The following is a 15,685-nucleotide window of genomic DNA, read 5'->3' as shown; positions in this document are numbered from 1 at the left end:
TTTATTTTTACAGACGATTTCTTTTACAGACTATTTAGTTTACAGAATATATTGATTTTTCAGGCGATTTATTTTCTAGATGATTTATTTTAAGACCGATATGTAGAGTGACCCTTATATAACGATCAGTTTCCATTCCGCTGGGTGGCTTCCTGGGTGTTGCACGGACGGCTCTGAGTATTTTTTTTTTCACCCCTCCCACTGCCACACCTACGCCCACACCAGCAGACTGAGCCCTTCCCACAGCACATAAAACACCTTGCGATGAGTTTGTAGTGGAGCGCTGTTTACGTGACGATTTTAGCCAACGAATTACGTCAGTTTATTTCACCAGACGATTTATTTCCCTAGATTTCTTCAACCAGACGATTTATTTTACTAGATTTATTTCACCAAACAATATATCTCTAGATTTATTCCACCAGACGATTGTCTTCACTTGATATTTTTCACCAGACGATTAATTTCACCAAAAGATTTATTTATCTAGATTTATTTCACCAGACGATTTATTTCATGAGGCGATTTATTTTAATAGATTATTTTCACCAGACGATTTATTTCACCAGACGATTTATTTTACTAGCTTTCACGAGACGATTTATCTTACTAGACTTATTTCACTAGAAGATTTATTTCACCAGACGATTTACTTACTAATGGAGTTTAATTCGGCCGAGGGATGTGGCAGTATGGTTGAGGTTTAATTTCCCACTCCTACATTACCTCCCTCCCGCCATTAACTCTCTCTCTCTCTCTCTCTCTCACACACACACACACACACACACACACACACACACACACACACACACACACACACACACACACACACACACACACACACAAAACCTTCCAACATCGCCATACTCTCCATAAACAACCTACAGGAGAACATCAACTAGCCACATCCAAAAATAAATCGCTAAGGAAGAGGTGTCAGGAAGCTACTGTAACCTACGAGAATACGGCCTTAGCACTTCCTGAAGGGTGCCGGGGTGAAGGCGACGAGGGGTAACTCATCCTTTTAGCGGCTATTTTGTTCTTGTCTTTTGCTTGGAACATTCTTGCGGGCGTCTGGTTTTCTGTTCTTTCTTCCTTGCATAAAAAAATTGTGGCTGATGACTGGAGGGGATAGCCAGCCAGATCCAGGTTCTAAATGGGGCAGTGTGGTCCGTACAATCAACAGAAAAAGTTTGGCACACCTGTGGTACGATAGATGTGAGAATGAGTAAGTTTTGTAGGACACTCGTGAATATTAACTTAGTACCAAAAAAACAAATAAAAAATAAAAAACTGAATGTGACCTACAGTATAGTGGGATTTCAAGTCCTAAAAATTGCCAAGGATAATATTTGCACTTATAATTACAGGGTACGCCATATACCACAATGCTTCTCGTCCATGCTTCAGAATCATACGTGTGGTAAAGCGTGCCATACTTTTTTTTTGTTGACTAAGCAACAAATACAAACGAGGTAAGGCCAAATTCAGTCCTCTTAAAAAAAAAAAAAAAAAAAAAAATGAAATCCGTACTATGAGCTACTGTCCTACTACAAAAACGTAAATAAATACTAGAATAAATAGATAAAGAAAAAAGATGTCAATTGGGTATATATTCTCTTCGTGGGTTATAACCGTTTCATGTACAAAATATAACAAAATTGCTGTACACAGATATAACACATACCGTCTAGATGTTATACTTTGGTTTTTACTCTGACATGAAAATAAGCCCTTGCAATCGATAACCCATGCTAAAATTAGGAGTGTGGTGGTGGTGGAGAGAGGTGCTTGAGTGAGAGGCATGTCTGAGTGTGCTGGCGTGTTCAGGAAGCGCCCTTTCACCTTTTCCTAAGCGATTCAGTTTGGTTATTGCACCGTGCTGCCCTCTTCTGTTACATAAATTCTTCCAATATCGCCATACTCGGTTTATTTTGTTTACTGCACCTTACTGCCCTCTTCTGTTACATAAATCCTTCCTGTTACATAAATCCTTCCATTATCGGCCTACTCTTCATAAATAACGTACAAAAGGATTTAAACCGGCCATAAATAAAATCGCAAAGGAAGAGGTGTTAGGGAGCCTCCTTAACTCACGAGAATACGAGTCAAGCACGCTGCGGCTGATACACGATTTCCTCAGATGAACTTGCTCATACTGTAATAAATAAATAAATGACTAACTTGACATCAATTTTCCATCTCTCCGTTTGACTGCTGGGTTATAATAATAGATGTACATTAAAATACGGCGCTAGTCATGAAGAAGTGTAATGAAAAGGAGGTTGAGTCGTAGTATTATCTCTTTTATGACTTTGAGCTACGTACGGCAAGCTACAAAAGAACGAAAGTCTTGGCCAAGGTAGTTTAAAAATAGCCTAGCAAACTCAAATAAACCTAATCGATATGTGTACCAAACCTGTTCCCGTCCACTTACTTCCACACTGACGGTCCATCAAGTGTTCTAATGACGCCGAACTTGTATGAACGTATGTATGTATGTATATAGGTGGGTGGGTAGGGAGAAAGGTATGGTACGTAGGTAGGTGGGTGTGTTATCTATGTAGGTAGATACAGTAGGTAGTTATGTAGATATGTACGAGTATATATGTACAGTACGTAGGTAGGTACGGTAGGTAGGTATGTTATGTAGATATGTATGTATGTAGGTAGGTAGGTACAGTATGTTATGTACAGTAGATATTATGTATGATGTGTATATGTATGTATGCAACAAAGCCTCCAAACCATGACGAACATTTTTAACGAAGCTATTCATACACAACCGCTGGAGGTCCAATAACTGACATACCTAGCTTGGGATAGATTGATGTCCTCTGAGGGGATGCATTGGCCATTTTTGTGCTCCTGCCACGCATCACAAAACTGAAATGTGGGTGACAGCGTGCCTAGAGTTTTCAAATGCAGTTAAACTTGATTTGGGCTTGGTAGTTTGTGTGTGTGTGTGTGTGTGTGTGTGTGTGTGTGTGTGTGTGTGTGTGTGTGTGTGTTTTATTTACCATTTATAGATATGCAGGGAAGATAACGCACATTCATGCATATACATCAGTATGTGTAATTATCGCTGTATTCCTTGCAAGACACGTATATATGTTTATGGTGATCATTATGTGCTTAAATAATACAGAAGAAACTAGACGGGGGAAAAGCAAGTATTAGGTTATTATTATCATTATTATTATTCGTAGCAGTAGTAGTAGTATTGTCATCATCATCATCATCATTATCATATACGCAACAATCTTCTTCACCGTGTCTTTCCCTCTCCTTACGACCTCCAGTCTTTTAAAGTCAGTGTATCCAGGCATCAGAAAATGAACGGATCTTGCATTTGCCTTTCCTGCAGTATATGTTCAGTTTTCTTTAGAAGGCAGGGTTTTGTAGGCTCACTGTGTGTGTGTGTGTGTGTGTGTGTGTGTGTGTGTGTGTGTGTGTGTAATGAATAAAAATCATCGTAAACATATATCCCACATTGCACACACACACACACACACACACACGACCCAGCCCCTCCGCGTGCATCTCCAGTCCCTAAGAAATATCACCCTTGTGGACATGTGCATTAAGGGCGGTGACGGGCTGTTGTTTGGCCGGACCCTCGTTACAAATCACCTTTTTTTTCCCTTAATTCTTGCTATCTCCAGACGATTTTATTCATCTCTCTCTCTCTCTCTCTCTCCATTGTTCCAGCATCCCTATGAGTGACAACACCGTCCTCCACATTTCCTCATTCATCCTTTGTCTCTCAGTCTCTCCCTCACCCGCCATCTTGAAATTAAACCCTTCCACCGCCAGATATTCCCAGTAAATAAATAAATAAATAAACAGATAAATAAGTAAGTAAATAGATAAATAAGTTAATAAAGTCGTTTCTGGATGGCAGGAAAAAGTGAGACAGATTGAAGTGACAGGGTTAGTGGTGACTGGTGACTGCCTCTAACCCCGTCATAAAGCTAGAGAGAGAGAGAGAGAGAGAGGGAGAGAAATACAGGGGTCAGTCAGAGGATGAGGAAAGGGGAGGAGGGAAAGGGACCGAGAGAGAGAGAGAGGGGGAGGGGAGAAAGGGAGGATGGAGGGAGATACAGGGGTTAGTCAGAGAGGAGAGGAGAGAGCGAAAGAGACGTCAGGAGGGGGAGGGGGAGGGAACGAGAGTGATGGAGAGGGAGGAGAATGAAAAGGGAGGGGGAGTGGGGAGAGAAAGGGGGACGAGGAAGGGAGTCAGGGGGGGTGAGGAAGGGGAAAAAGAGAGGGAGGGGGAAGAAGGAAGGGAGAGGGAGGAGGCAAGGGGTGAGGGGGTGAGGGTGGGGTGAAGGGACAACATTTCCTTAACAGGCCATCAATTCTTAGGGTAAATATTGACCCCCCTGCCCACACACCCAGCGGGGGCGGGGGGGGGGGGAGGACTGGACATGGCGTGGTACCAGAACAGTCTCCTAAACTCAGTATCGGGTGGTACAGTACAAATATAACACATTCTAGTTCTCGCGTGTTCAGTCATCGTTATAACCCCGATCTGAAGGGCCAAACAGGAAAAAATAATTCGCCGAGGAAAAGGTGTTACGGAGCCCATAGTGGCGGAAAATATAACCCCGATCTGAAAGGCCAAATAGGAAAAATAATTCGCCGAGGAAAAGGTGTTACGGAGCCCACAGTGCCACGGAAAATATAACCCCGATGTGAAAGGTTTAATGGGAAAAACAAATCGCCGAGGAAAAGGTGTCACGAAGCCCACAGTGGCGGAAAATATAACCCCGACCTGAAAGGCCAAACAGGAAAAAATGATTCGCTGAGGAGAAGGTGTTACGGAGCCCACAGTGCCACGGAAAATATAACCCCGATGTGAAAGGTTTAATAGGAAGAATAAATCGCTTAGGAAAAAGTGCAACGCTGTGAAAGGTCCGAAGTGGTGTGCCGTGCTAATTCCTCGTAATTAGGTCAAGCGGGGAAACAGGGCACCCTCTGCACTCTATACTCCACTCACTTCAACTTGGCCTAAATTTGCCGCCACTTTAACTCTCTCTCTCTCTCTCTGATACAATATGGTGTTCTACTCTTTTCACTTAAACTTGGTCTAAATTTGTCATCTCCAATATAGCAATGGATTTAACACTAGAATATGATGCTAGTCACGAAGAAGTGATCTGAAGAGGATGTAGAACCGCACCATTGGCTTATTCTACCGATGAGCTGCACCAATAGATTAACACTTGAACATGGTGCTAGTGACGAAGAAGTGCTATGGAAAGGATGACGAGCCAAAGTATTGCCTTGTTCTGCAACTGAGCCACGCGAAATGAGCTGCAAAAAGACGAAGATTTGAGCCAATTTAAGACGATTTTCTGGAGCTGCGAGTGAGTCCTAGGAGGTGAGGGTGTTAATATGAGTACCATTAACCCTCTTATGGCCGGGACAGCTCTATTCCAGCTGACACCAGATGATTTTAGTCAGCTGAGGGTGAGTCATAGGATCCTTAGTGACTGTTTTTTCTGCAAGGAAGAAAGAGCCAAAGGTCAGAAGCCAGAAAGATTGCTCCCTTCAGGAAGAAAGAAAAACATGATAACAAAGAGCCAAATTTAAGATCGTACAGACCTTCTTGTAGCCAGCAGACGATTTTATTCAGCTTTTGGAGACTCTTGTTGTGAGATGAGCTGGAAAAATCTTTGATGAGTTGAATGAAATCGTCTGGAGGTAGGACGAATCAAAGGAAAGGTACAGTTGGCAACATATGAACCTGGGACAGTATCAGCGTGTGGCAGAGGCTTGACAACCTGGACGTAATCACATATTTGTTGGTGACACTGACATGAATGAACGGAGGTGTCAAATATCAGTTAAATTGATCAAAGTACTGCGATGCATGAACGTCAGAAATTGTAACTACACCTCCACCTCCCTCACACACTGTCCCAAGTACATGTGTGGCCAACTGTACGAACCTCGTCTTGCATGGGTGAGTTCGTAGAGGATAATCTTCGTTTACACCTTCCGTACGATGACGTGTTGTGTATTTCGTAATTTTCGTCACCCACGCAACTTGATTCTTGTCGGGTAAGGACGCTTTCTAACACCTTTTCCTAAGCTATTTATTTTGCTTATTACACCTTACCGTCCTACCCTGTGTTGCATAAATCCATCAAATATCGCCATACTCTGCTACGTACATAAGGATATTAAGCAGTCGTATCCAAATATAAATCGCTAAAGAATAGGTGTTAGGGAATAAGCGACGAGAATACGGACTGTCGTGGTTGCCTGAAGATCAATGAGTCTTGGTTATGGAGTAGCGATGAGTCTCCTTGGTTACTAGTGAAATCAATATCTAACTACAACCGAGTGTAAGAAGTTAGGGCAACATACCAGGTCAGATTAAACGCAATAGCCAGATAAACGTCTATACCCCTTTCACTTTAACTTGGCCTTAAACTGTCATTTCTCTGTCTTGAATGCTGAGTTGTAACAAATGATTAACATTAGAATATGGTGCTAGTCATGAAGAAGTGCAGTGAGAAGGACGTAGAGCCGTAGCATTGTTTTTTTCTGTCACTCACTTTCCTGAAATAAGTTGCAATGGACGAAAATTTGGGCCAAGTTAAGGTAGAGAAGTGCTTCGTAGGACATCAGAGAGAAAGAGAGAGAGAGAGAGAGAGAGAATGGGTAGAGTGAGAAGTAATACAAGGCTTAGGGCGATGGAATAGGGCTTTGCGAGGGCGGGATAGGGTGAAGGGTGAGGGTGTACTGTGCAGGGTGAGGGTGCAGGGTGAAGGGTGAGGGGGTAGGGTGAACGGTGAGGGGTAGGGTGAAGATTGAGGGGGTAGGGTGAAGATTGAGGGGGTAGGGTGAAGGGTGAGGGGGTAGGGTAAAGGATGAGGGGGTAGGGTGAAAGGTGAGGGTGTAGGGTAAAGGATGAAGGGGTAGGGTGAAGGGTGAGGGTGTAGGGTGAAGGATGAGGGTGTAGGATGAAGGGTGAGGGGTAGAGTGAAGGGTGAGGGGCAGGGTGAAGAGTGAGGGAATAGGGTGAAGAATGAGGGCACAGGGTGTAGGGTGAAGGGTGAGGGGTAGGGTGAAGGATGAGGGGGTAGGGTGAAGGATAAGGGGTGAGGGAAGGAGAGAAGGGTGAGTGGGTTGGTTGGCTGGCATCTTTAGTCATTACACATTCATGTCATGCTCTCTCTCTCTCTCTCTCTCTCTCTCTCTCTCTCTCTCTCTCTCTCTCTCTCATACTCGCTTTTATTCACACTTACTTTAAACTTCTCCCTCTCTCCCACACAAACTTCTGTCTCACTTTCTTACTTTCACAGATACTCTACTTTGATGTCTCCTCAGAGTCCCCGTCAGGTTCCCTCCAGGTCCCCTTCAGGTCCTCCTCCAGGTCCCCGTCAGGTCCTCCTCCAGGTCCCCGTCACGTCCTCCTCCAGGTCCCCGTCAGGTCCCCCATTTCAGAGAGAGGGGGAGGGCTAAGTTAATCTCCATAGTGGTTAGGTCTTTATGTCTCTCTCTCTCTCTCTCTCTCTCTCTCTCTCTCTCTCTCTCTCTCTCACACACACACACACACACACACACACACACACACACACACACACACACACACACACACACACACACACGTAAAAACAACACCTCAGTTTACTGTGAGTGGATGAATGCATATGAAATTGAAAAATAAAGTGACTGAGAGAGAGAGAGAGAGAGAGAGAGAGAGAGAGAGAGAGAGAGAGAGCAGTATGGATCCTAATATCGTCCATTTCAACTGAGGGGCTTAGTGGTTGAGAGAGAGAGAGAGAGAGAGAGAGAGAGAGAGAGATCTTTTAGTGAGTGTACATTATACCAGTCTGTTTGGGGTAGGGAGCTAGGGGTTATGTGGATTTGAGTTAGGCGTCACTTAATCCTCTGTTCCTCCATGTATTTCCATCAACACACCATATACACACCCAGTCTAACTTACCTGAAGCCGTAACACCAGACAGGAGTGTTATGCCTGTAATACCCCTTCCTTTAACAGTGTAGATCGGTGTAATACTCCCTTCACATTTACTTGACCCAGATTTTGAGACTTATTTTCGTAGATGAGTGGCAGAAAAAGATAATGCTGCTACTCTACTTCATTTCCGTAGCACTTCTTCATGACTGGCACCATAATCTAGTTTTAAAGAGTTCTTACAGTTCAGGATTCGAGATGAAGAGATGTCAGTTTTAAGTCAAGCTGAAGGAAGGAGAATATTATGCCAGGTGATGTTTGAGGGCTGCAGAGGACCAGGCCTTTGTTGGTGTTTCGTAGGTGGATGAATGGATCTCTGGGAATGATAGAAGTAACAGTAATAATGATGATGATGATAATAATAATAATAATAATAATAATGAATAGGCAGATGCACCATTGAGGATCAGACGAAACATGTTCTCCTCGTCAATTCGTTCCAATTCAACTTTTTCTTCATACCTTCCCTTCCACTGTTTGTTCCTCCTTTTCTTGCCTTTCCTTCCCTTTCATTATCAGAGAGAGAGAGAGAGAGAGCATTACATATACAGCACCGGCGTTTCATGAGCTGTTAGTCTTTACGAGGTGATCAGACTTAAATAGTTGAAGAGAAGTCTGGCCCCTAGTCTGTTAAAGAAGAGTATTATCTTTTACGTGTGCGATATTATATACTCTGAACACGTGTCACTCAGTCCATCCCCGAGCCTCTGCAGTCCACCTACGTCCTGCACACCTTCACACATCACCACTTGGACGCTGATACCCACCGTCTATACCGAATACATACTTGGGCTGTCTCATTCGGGACTGACGCGGAGTATGAGTGGGGTTTTATGTCGATGGGTCTGGTCGAAAACCTGTGAAGTCTGTTTTTAAGAATTTCAAATCCTTTAACTTTTCGATCTCGCGTTCTTTTGAAATTCAATCCAATTCTCTACCACTTGACTACCATAAACTCTCCTCCCACCCACCTCTCCCCCCAGCCAATACCTCCGTCTGTGCAAAAAATTGTTGAAATGAGGTTTATACAATTTAGGTCTTGATGGATATGTTTTGGAGAAATGGAAATCAAACTCAGATGTATTCTCTCTCTCTCTCTCTCTCTCTCTCTCTCTCTCTCTCTCTCTCTCTCTCTCTCTCTCTCTCTCTCTCTCTCTCTCTCTCGTAACATTTACCCATACCTTTAATCTCTCGCTTTAATCTGTTACCAACTTTCTTTAATCTCTCCACCCTACCGTTTGTCCTTTGATCTCTCTCTTTGATCACTCTGATTTAACTAATCACTCTTACTACATAACTCTCTCTCTCTCTCTCTCTCTCCCTTCTCACTCACACCATCTGTCTCCCTCTCTTTACCTCTCGCCCACACACTCTCTCTAATCTCTGTCTCTCTCTCACGCCCACAGCCAAACTGGACGGCGTAAAGACGTACATGCGTATGCGTCGTGTGCCGGCCCACCTGCAGGCCAAGGTGATCAAGTGGTTTGATTACCTGTGGCTCACCCAGAAGTGCTCGGACGAGGAGAAGGCCGTCAGCTGTCTGCCAGGTCAGTTACGTCGAGTCGGGTCACACCAGGTCAGGCCAGGTCACGTTTGGAGGGGAGGAAAGGGTGTCAGATCATGTTGGGTAAGGTGAAGTTATGTGAGGCTGGATTAGGTTAGGTGAGTTTAGGCTAGGCTGGGCTATATCAGGCTAAGTTAGGTCACATTAAGGGACTGGGAAGTGGTATTATGTCTGGATAGGTCAACCAGGTAATATAAGGCCATGTCAGGTAAGAGAAAATGAGATAATCAAACAACGACCACCCAGAAGTGCTCAGACGAGGAGAGGGCAGTCAGCTGCCCACCAGGTCAGTTACGCCGAGTCGGGTCACAGCAGGTCAGGTCACATTACGTCAGGGCGCAGAAGAAGTCTCGTGTCAGCCCATATTCTCCCCGGTTATTTTTGAGGTGCTTTATGCAGGGTGATCCATAAACAGCGCTCAATTAGAAACTCACGTGGCAGTGTTTTATGTGTTGCGGGGACGGTTCTGTTGGCTGGTGTGGGCGTGGTTGAGGAGGTGGCAGAAGGAAATGAATAAATGATGCAGGGCTGATATTGATAACACTGAATGAGCCGTCCCAACAACACACGAGAAGTCGCCCAGGGGAGTGAAAGTGGAGTATATCTGGGTCGCCGTGTGCATAGCTCCCACCTGTACAAACCCATTCCTCTGTGACCCTTGCTCGGACATGAGTGTTAACAGATATACAGCACTGGTAAAGAACATGTGGTCCCTGCCGTGCTTTTGGGTCAGAGGAGATAGTAGGCCCAACGAGACGAAGTAAGTCCATGGGGAATTTAGGTATGAGGGAAGATAGGCCTGTGCGAGAAATAAATCCATGTGGAGAATATGTTAATGAGTGAAAATAGGACTATGGAGAGACTAGTCAGGGGAGAAGTAGATACAAGGAAAATTAGGAAAATATATGGGTTGGGAGTTGACAATATGGTGTGTAGCAGGACTCGGGTTTATGTGCTAGTACTGCCGAAGCGTCAGTCATTAGTTTACTAGTGATACGTCTCTGCCATCAGCTAACAACCCAAACAAGTCAAGCAGTTCGGTGTTTGGCCTTCATAGTGTAAACATGGTAGGCAGGAAAGTTTGGCTAATGAATGAAATGACACGTTAGTTTGCCCCACTTACTCTCCAAGGCAGCACACGTGTCCTTGTGGGAGTTATTCGGGTAAAATGACATCAAAATAACAAATACTTCAACAGGTAGGTATTGAGGCAAATAATTCCAGTCTGATAACAGAGCAGAAGACAGTTTGCATGGAGAGAATGGATATAAATATGTTTGATAAAAGGGTATATATGCGAATGAATTTGAAGGTGAGAGGAGGCATGACAGGCCAAGAAGAAGGTGGATAGATATGGTAGGCGAGTGTGTGAGAGATGGAAAACTGTTGAGGCTAGGGAACAGACAGGGGGTCGAGCTGGCTGGAGGAGTGTATGGAAAGGCTTTGGCATCCCCTTTTTGACATGACAGTCGTTGAATTGACTCAGTGTGATAGGTAAATATGAAGCTACGTGTGGACAGGTTTACGTATCAGATGGAACCAAGATTCTAGAATGGTGAATGAGTGTAAGTGTAGCCAGTTTCACTGGGTATGTTAATGATTAATTCCCCACTATCGTATTCTCTCATTTGCCAGGCATTTTGTACCTTGTCCTATGTGCAGGTGGAAGAAAGAGGCGCGATGATGATGATGATGATGATGATGATGATGATGATGTTTCTTTCAGTACAATAACCATTTTTTTTTTTTCTTCCACGATTTTTGTCCATCCTTACACAGTGTCCTTGTAATGCAGGAAAGGTAAAGGCTGTACCTAACCTAGTCAGTCAGAATCGTCTCCTGCGCCGAATACAAATCGTTGGGCGGTAGCAGGAGTAAAATAAAGAACAGATCATAGTACTGAAGTGGTTAAGTGTGTGTGTGTGTGTGTGTGTGTGTGTGTGTGTGTGTGTGTGTGCTTGTATGTGCGCGCGCAAGTAAATCGTCTTGAACATAACCATTACCTCTCTCTCTCTCTCTCTCTCTAGGTTGTGTTCATAATGTGTACTTAAGTACACACACACACACACACACACACACACACACACAAACACACACACACACACACACACGTGTTTGCGTACTCATGGCTACACGTGAGGGGTCCCTGATTCTCTCGCTCTCTCTCTCTCTCTCTAATGCCATTGTGTGACGAGATTAACACTAGAACATTATTACTAGTAACGAAGAAGTGCCATGGAAAGGATGTAGAGCCACAGTATCATCTTTTGCCGATTGATCAACGGCAGATTAATTATTAAGGGACGAAAATCATGGCCAGATAAATGTGAACGAACTATAGAATAATGGAGTGTAGGGGAGAGAGAGAGAGAGAGAGAGAGAGAGAGAGAGTAATAAAGTTGCATGAGGAATGGCAGCTCACCAGTAGGGCGTTCCTAACGATATTGATCATGTTGATCTGAAACCGTTACTTACACACACACACACACACACACACACACACACACACACACACACACACACACACGTTGAGGCATTTGTCATAGAAAGTTTTGTTGAAGTGTTAGAAGTCTTAACAGTTATGGGGTTACAGTAATACTAAAACATATATAATAGGTCAACATAAATCAGTGAATAAAATAAAAGATAGATAAATATAATCAGAAAATAAAATTAAAATAAGTAAAAAGGCATGGCGTAAGGCACAATAAAAAAAATGAATTACAGAGACGGAGATGAAAATTTACTTAACTATGTCACTGCTCTTCATGGACTTACAGTAGTTTTTGTTTATAGTTATATTTACTTATATATATATATATATATTTTTTTTTTTTAATGGCCAGGATAACGCGAAGAGACAGACCGACAAATGAGAAAGTAAAGGAGCGTTGTGGTGTTGTGAATGTGGCTGCAAGTGTTAAGAGATATACTTTGAGAGGGTTTGGCCATGTGGAAAGGATGGAGAATGAGAGACTGACTAGAAGAGTGTGCGAATGAGGTGGAGGGGGGGAGGGAGAGACCAAGGATGAGATGGAGGAATGGAGTGGGGAGATGTATGAGAGAAGGATGTTGTGAGTTGCAGGGAGGGCCGTGAAATGGCCGAGGACAGAGTGGTGTGGAGGCGTGTTGTTTGTGGCCGCCTCTTACGGGATTAATGCGTCTGGCAATAGAGAGAGAGAGATAGAGAAAGAGAGAGAGAACAGCAGATGGTGAGAAAGTTGTATGAGTAAAATAAATAAATAAATACTCGTGCCTCTGACAGACAAGCTGAAGGCGGAGATGGCGATTCACGTTCACCTGGACACACTGAAGCGAGTCGAGATCTTCCAGAACACCGAGGCGGGCTTCCTCTGTGAGCTGGTGCTGCATCTCAGGCCGGTGTTGTTCTCTCCCGGGGACTATATCTGTAGAAAAGGTGAGTGGCTCTAACTTTAATTCTATCTCTTTCTTCAAATCGCTTTCTGCCTGTAACTCTGTCTCTATCTCTAATTCTATCTCTGCCTGTAACTCTATTTCAGCCCGGTATTATTCTCACTGGGAGTTTATATATGTAGGAAAGCCTCTCTCTCTCTCTCTCTCTCTCTCTCTCTCTCTCTCTCTTTATATTTCTAACCCTTTCTTCAAGTCTCACTCTAACACAGAGACAGTGGACGGTATTCTTATGCGGTTAGGAAGCTTACTAACACCTCCTCCTTACCGACTTATTTCAGATTTTGCTCCCTTATTATATTCTCGTGTGTTATTCATGAAATTTATATCGACATTAAAAGATATAACAAGCAAAAAAGAGGATATGACCGGGGAGTTTGGAAAAAATCGCAAAGGAAGATTTGCTAGGTAACTTCCTTACCTGTTTCTGTCTCTAATTCTGTTTCTGACTTTCTATTTTCTATCTAACACTAGCTCCAGCTGTCTCTCTTACTGTCTCAAACTCTAACTCTTTCGTTGACTATGATTCTCTCTCTCTCTCTCTCTCTCTCCCTGAACTTGTCAACTTCAGTTTTTTCCTCCCCTCTCTCCCACTCTTCTCCTTTCATCCCTTCTTCCCCTCCATTTTTTTTCTTTTTTCCCTTCCCTTCCCTTCCCACCTCCGTCCTTCTCCTCCAGTTTTCCCTTTCCCTTCTACGTTCCTTCTCTCCTTCTTCTCTCCCTCCTCTCCTTCCCTTTCTTTCCCCCTCCATCATCTTTCTCAATTACCCCCTTCCTTCCTGCTTCTCTCTTTCCCCTTCTTGCTTCCCTTTTTCAATTTCCTCCCTTTCCTTCAACCTCTTTCTCCATCGCCGCTCCCTGTCCTCCTCCATCTCTCCATTCTTCCTTCTCACTCTTTCCCTCCTTCTCAGTCCTTCCTCCTTCTCCCTCTGTCCTTTCCCCTTTTCCCTTCCTCCCTCCCTCTGCTCTCCCTTTCTTCAGAATTATCTGTTCCTTCCTTCATTCCCTTCCTCAGTCTGACAACCCTCTCTCCCTCCCCTCCTTCATTTTTTCGTTCCTTCTTCCTTTCCTTCGTCCATCGACTCATCTTCTTTCCTTTACCACTCTCATTTCCTTTCTTCCATCCTTCCTTCCTTCCTTCCTTCCTGCCTTACCTCCGCCCATCCTTCCTTACATCTTTATTTTTCCTATCTTTCTTCCCGCCTTGTTTCTTCTTCCTTTGCTCTTCCTGTTTCTCTCCTTCCTTCTTTCCTTCCTTCCCTTATACATTATTTCGTCCCTCCCTCCCTTCTCCTTTCATCTTCTTTTTTCCTTTTTCTTTTTTTTCTGTTTCATCTCTCCCTCCATTCGTCCTTCTTTTCTTTTATCCTTCCTTCCGTCCCTTTCTGTCTCCCCCCTTCGCCTCTCCCCTCCTTCTCCTCCCTTGGCCTCTCCCCTCTTCCTCTCTCCCCTGCTACTCCTCCCTTGGCCTCTCCCCTCTTCGCCCCTTCCCTCCCCTCCCCTTTGCCGCCCCCCGCAGTGTAATCTGATCTAACAATTAAGGTGAACTCGTGGGAGCGCAGGGCGGCAAGACCAGGAGGCGTGGGGCCAGGCTAGGTGGGGTTAGAAGGGGTTAAGTTAGGTGGGGTTAGGTGAGGTTAGTTTAGGTGGGGTTAGGTAAGGTTAAGTTAGGTGGGGTTAAGTTAGGTAAGGTTAGCTTAGGTGGGGTTAGGTGAGGTTAGCTTAGGAGGGGTTAAGTTAGGTGGGATTAGGAAGGGTTGTTAGGTAGGGTTAGTTAGGTGGGTCTAGGCTGAGTTAGGTGGAGGTATGTTAAGTTAGGGGAGGTTAGGTTAGGTGGGGTTAAGTTAGGTGAGGTTACGTGAAGTTAGGTGGGGTGAGGTGATGTTAGATCGGGTAAGGTTGAGTTAGGTGGGGGTATGTTAGGTGAGGTTTGGGTTAGGATATAGTAGGTTAGACAGTGTTAGGTAATAGTAGGTTTGGTAGAGATAGGTTAGGTTAGTTAAAGTTAGTGTTAGTTAGGTGAAGTTATGGTTAGTTTGATGGAGTTAATTTAGGCTGCAGTGTGAGATTAGGTTAGGTCAGATCAGGTCAGGGTAGGTCACTTTATCTGAAGCATCTGAGTGGGGCAGTGACTTCTGAAGCAACGACAACAAGCAGACGTGGAGCTCCTGTGTCCTGCCTGTATGCGTAATTTGTATAGTGTGTGTGTGTGTGTGTGGCTGTGGCTGTGAGAGAGAGAGAGAGAGAGAGAGAGAGAGAGAGAGAGACGCAGATATATAGATACTGAAATAGACTGTGTGTGAGAGAGAGAGAGATGCAGATATATTGATACTGAAAGTTGGATGTATGTGTGTGTGTGTGTGTGTGTGTGTGTGTGTGTGTGTGTGTGTGTGTGTTTCGTGGAAGGAAGTGTGCACAAAATTTCTCCCCATGTATACTACTCTCAGTGCACATTCTAGCCATCATCATCATCATCATCATCATCATCACCACCACCCCTTCTTACACCCCCACTAACCCCCTTCCCCCCTACAGGTGAGGTTGGGAAGGAGATGTATATAGTGAACAGGGGTCGCCTTCAGGTGGTGGCAGACGACGGTAAGACGATGCTGGCCACGCTAAAGGCTGGCTCTTACTTCGGGGAGATATCTATACTCAACATGGGCACGGCAGGTGGGTACGGCTTGCTCACT

The 15,685-nt window shown here is 44.3% G+C and overlaps 1 protein-coding gene across 1 annotated transcript in view; it reads left to right on the top strand.

The window, feature by feature from the left end:
* LOC145404074 (uncharacterized) overlaps positions 1-15,685 on the top strand; it is a 96,952-nt gene that overhangs the window by 54,913 nt on the left and 26,354 nt on the right. The window contains exons 3-5 of the mRNA XM_080275677.1: positions 9,403-9,543; positions 12,826-12,978; positions 15,528-15,665. Of these exons, the coding sequence (XP_080131803.1) occupies positions 9,403-9,543; positions 12,826-12,978; positions 15,528-15,665 (432 nt within the window). The remainder of the gene's footprint in view (positions 1-9,402; positions 9,544-12,825; positions 12,979-15,527; positions 15,666-15,685) is intronic.

Source organism: Coenobita brevimanus, chromosome 62, assembly GCF_032717465.1.
Source record: "Coenobita brevimanus isolate Jiangsu-jjx chromosome 62, ASM3271746v2, whole genome shotgun sequence".
NCBI lineage: Eukaryota > Metazoa > Arthropoda > Malacostraca > Decapoda > Coenobitidae > Coenobita > Coenobita brevimanus.
This window is presented reverse-complemented; position numbering and strand designations above follow the sequence as displayed.